This window comes from Cyphomyrmex costatus, unplaced genomic scaffold, assembly GCF_001594065.2.
Source record: "Cyphomyrmex costatus isolate MS0001 unplaced genomic scaffold, Ccosl1.0 scaffold553, whole genome shotgun sequence".
NCBI classification, from domain to species: Eukaryota; Metazoa; Arthropoda; class Insecta; order Hymenoptera; family Formicidae; genus Cyphomyrmex; species Cyphomyrmex costatus.
Genome location: NW_017279734.1, coordinates 19792 through 23648, shown reverse-complemented (window position 1 = coordinate 23648; position 3857 = coordinate 19792). Strand labels below are relative to the sequence as shown.

The 3857-nt window shown below is 43.8% G+C and overlaps 1 protein-coding gene across 1 annotated transcript; it reads left to right on the top strand.

The window, feature by feature from the left end:
* Positions 1-1584: 1584 nt before the first annotated feature.
* LOC108779151 (uncharacterized) lies at positions 1585-2787 on the top strand. Its single transcript, XM_018546521.1, has one exon. It carries the CDS (start codon positions 1585-1587, stop codon positions 2785-2787), a length of 1203 nt encoding a protein of 400 aa, XP_018402023.1.
* The last annotated feature ends 1070 nt before the right edge of the window (positions 2788-3857 follow it).

Here is a 3857-nt window from a genome sequence, read left to right as displayed (position 1 = left end):
AGAGCCGCCGCCACAGCTGTTTGGGCGGCTATGAAGGCTAAAACGAAGATGGGTATGGGCTTGAAAACAAAGAAGCGAAAGAGTAAGAGGATACTTCCGATAGCGAAACGCGGCGGTATCCTGCCTGTTCTTCCGCTGCTGGGCGTCCTCGGGTCGTTGGTCGGTGGAGCGGCGGGAGTCGCCAAGGCTGTAAATGATAGCAGAGCAGCGGAGCGTCAGCTGGAAGAAATGCAACGTCATAATCGCGTCATGGAAGGTCACGGTGTTTATCTCGCTCCCTACAAGCGTGGACGAGGAGTAGTAAAGAGAAAAAAAAAAACGTCGATGAGACGTTAAAAATACCAACGGGTGTAACTACCAACGTGCAACTGCTACAACTTGCAAAACGTATGCGCATTCCGTATTTCAGAGGTATCTTTATGCGTACGACATTACCGGTGGAAGGAGTACGTCGAAACGAGAGCGGTATTGTGAATCTAGACAACGCTGAGGGACCCGGTACGCATTGGGTAGCGTACGCGAAAAGGGGGAATCGTGTCATATATTTCGACAGTTTTGGTAACCTCCGGCCGCCGAAGGAACTCGAGCGATATCTAACAAACTGTGTAATCCGGTACAATCACATACCTTATCAACGTTACAATCAGAGCAATTGCGGACAGTTGTGTCTACAGTTTCTACGGACGAGTGATAAACAATTTAAAGACTGACATTGCGCGGTTTAACTCAGTATTCGTTCAAACATGTCGCTGACGTTTACGCTGACGGGCAAAAGTAGTGTTCTAGCCGTGAGCTATTTTCCGGCGGTAGATTTGAGCGATGGCGATTACGAGCTCGGTCTAACTGACTTTGAAACATACTACACTCTACCGAATGTAAATTCGACAAACAACAAGTTTTATTTCGACAATGAGGAAATTGTGATTCCCGAAGGATCGTACGAACTGCGCGATATAGAGCGGTATTTGAAGCGTGAAATTTTACGTTCTCGTGGTGTAAAACGTAAGGAGGATGACGAGTATCCACTGGTAATTCGCGCCAACAACAATACGATGAAGAGTGAAATCAGATGTGCATATTCGATAAATTTCGCCAAACCTTACAGCACTGGACCGCTATTGGGATTTTCATCGAATCGCGTGCTTGAACCGCAACAGTGCTATGAGTCGGACGTGCCAATAAATATCATCAACGTAAACATTATTCGTATCGAGTGCAACGTGACCGCGGGTGCGTACAGCAACGACAAGTGCGTGCACACGATACACGAGTTTTCACCGATTGTCCCACCAGGATATAAGATATCGGAAAGGCCGACGCAAATCATTTACCTTCCGATCGTCGTACGGAGCATTACGGATCTGACGATTCGCGTGGTGGATCAAGACGGCCGATTGCTCGATTTTCGTGGAGAGGAGATTACCGTTAGATTGCATGTACGAAGACGGCGGCGCTAACGTGAGATGCTTGTGCTGAATGAACAACCGAAACAGACGAGAGATTTTAACGGAGAGATTTCATCTAGAAAAAAACTCACTGCGTCCAACGTTGCATTTTTAAAGTCGCTGGGTTTTATCGTACGAAATGGCTGATATCTTGAACATTGTCGGTGAGCCGATCTTTGACGATCGCATCGTCAAGTTTGAATTTCATACGTACAATCCATACGCCAATACAACGTTTGGACATAGCGACGAGATACGAATACCTATACAGCAGCAGGATTTATACACGTTGCCATGCGAAAGTTTTCTCTACATTGAAGGAAGATTGACTGTGAAGAAGAAGGATGATGAGACGCCAACAACGCTTGGAAATAATTGCATAGCGTTCATGTTTGATGAAATTCGGTATGAACTCAACAGTGTGGAGATTGATCGCAACAGAAATGTTGGAATTACCAGTACCCTCAAGAACTATGTATCGTTGACGTATGACAAGTCTTTGATTGCGTTGAACGCTGGGTGGAATTCTAGATCCGATATAATGGAAGGTTACTTTAACTTTTGCGTACCGCTCAACATGCTGTTGGGCTTTTGCGAGGATTACAAACGCGTGATTGTGAACGCTCGCCATGAATTGATTTTGATACGAGCGCGCAACGATAACAATTGTATACTGGGAAATTCAGCGACGGAGCCGGAGGTTGAACTGATCAAAGTGCAATGGCGGATGCCTCATGTTATGCTAAACGAGATCACTAAACTATCAATGCTGCGAGCATTGGAAAGCGGTCGTTATCTCAGTATGAGTTTTCGCTCATGGGATCTGTACGAGTATCCTCTGTTACAGAGTACGACGAAGCATACATGGGCTGTCAAAACGGCGACTCAACTCGAGAAGCCGCGTTACGTTATCTTTGCTCTTCAGACCGGTCGAAAGAATATCATGTCTCAAGATGCGAGCGTGTTTGACGATTGTAAATTGAGTAATGTGAAGCTTTATCTCAATTCAGAGTTTTATCCATACGGTGATTTGAATCTCGATTTCGACCAAAAGAGATACGCTCTCCTGTTTGATATGTACGCGCGTTTTCGTAAGGCATATTACGGAATCGACTGCTTCGAAACGCTGCTCAATGTACTCTCGTTTATCGAGAAAGGACCGTTTGCTGTCATTGACTGCTCGCGACAAAACGAATCCGTCAAGAGCGCTACCGTGGATGTGCGAATAGAATTTGACTGCAAGGAGAATGTACCCGTCAATACTACCGCCTATTGCCTCATCATACACGATCGTGTTATCGAATACTGCCCGCTGTCCAACGTAGTGCGCAAGATTATGTAAATTGCACCGTCAGCAGTTATCTCCAATTTAAGAGAGATTAATACTGATATGAGTGCAGTTTCGAATAAATGCTCATCATGATCATACCAACGTTTGTGGATCTACAAGGATTCGTCGTAGACAAGAAATTTATCGTCAAGGAAGTAGCGGTGCTGAGAAGAGGAACTGTTATCACACACTACATTTTTTCATGTCCTATACCATGGAATTTACTGACAAGATCCGACAAATCTTGCGCTTCCTGGTTGAGTGCTTATCACCATGGATTGCGATGGGAAGACGGGATGGTCCCGTACAGCATGGCGAAACGTCTAATCACAGAGGCTGTAACAGAAGACGATGAAGCTCTCGTATATGTAAAGGGGCTTGAAAAACGACAATGGCTATCCGATATACTCGATTGCGATAATGCGATCGTTGAAACTCTAGATGCACATTATGAAGATGTAGAACCCCTACGTAGCTTAGATGCATGTAATACAATACGGTGTGGAAGACACGCTAAGAATTGTGCTTTGCAAAATGTATTTAAAATATTCAACTGGTGGTCGCAGCACCAGGAATAATTGTAAGATTTTTAAAATAAATGTAAGATTTTTTAAATAAATACATTTTATTTCCGTATCACCCACATAATAGATATAAGTCAATAGTAGACTGGTAACTGTTTAATGTTGACCGATATCTGTCTGATAGCTGTTTATAGCAGTTCGATAGCTATCTGATAGCTGTTCAATGGCTGTTTATAGCAGTTTGATAGCCGTTCGATAGCTGTTTAATAGCTGTTTAGAGTGTACCGATAGCTGTTTGATAGCTGTTCGATAGCTGTTTGATAGCTGTTCGATAGCCGTTCGATAGCCATTCGATAGCTGTTTACAGTGTATCGATAGCCGTTCAATAGCTGTTCAATAGATGTTTACAGTGTACCGATAGCTGTCTGATAGCTGTTTTCAGTGAACCGATAGCAGTTCAATAGCCGTTCAATAGCTGTTCAATAGCTGTTCAATAGCTGTTCGATAGCTGTTTAATATACGCATAATATGTGCTTCAAATGCTGCAATGGATAAAAA

Bases quoted from the DNA above. Each gene is read 5' to 3' on its own strand.
- LOC108779151 (XM_018546521.1), top strand. From the start codon at position 1,585: ATGGCTGATATCTTGAACATTGTCGGTGAGCCGATCTTTGACGATCGC.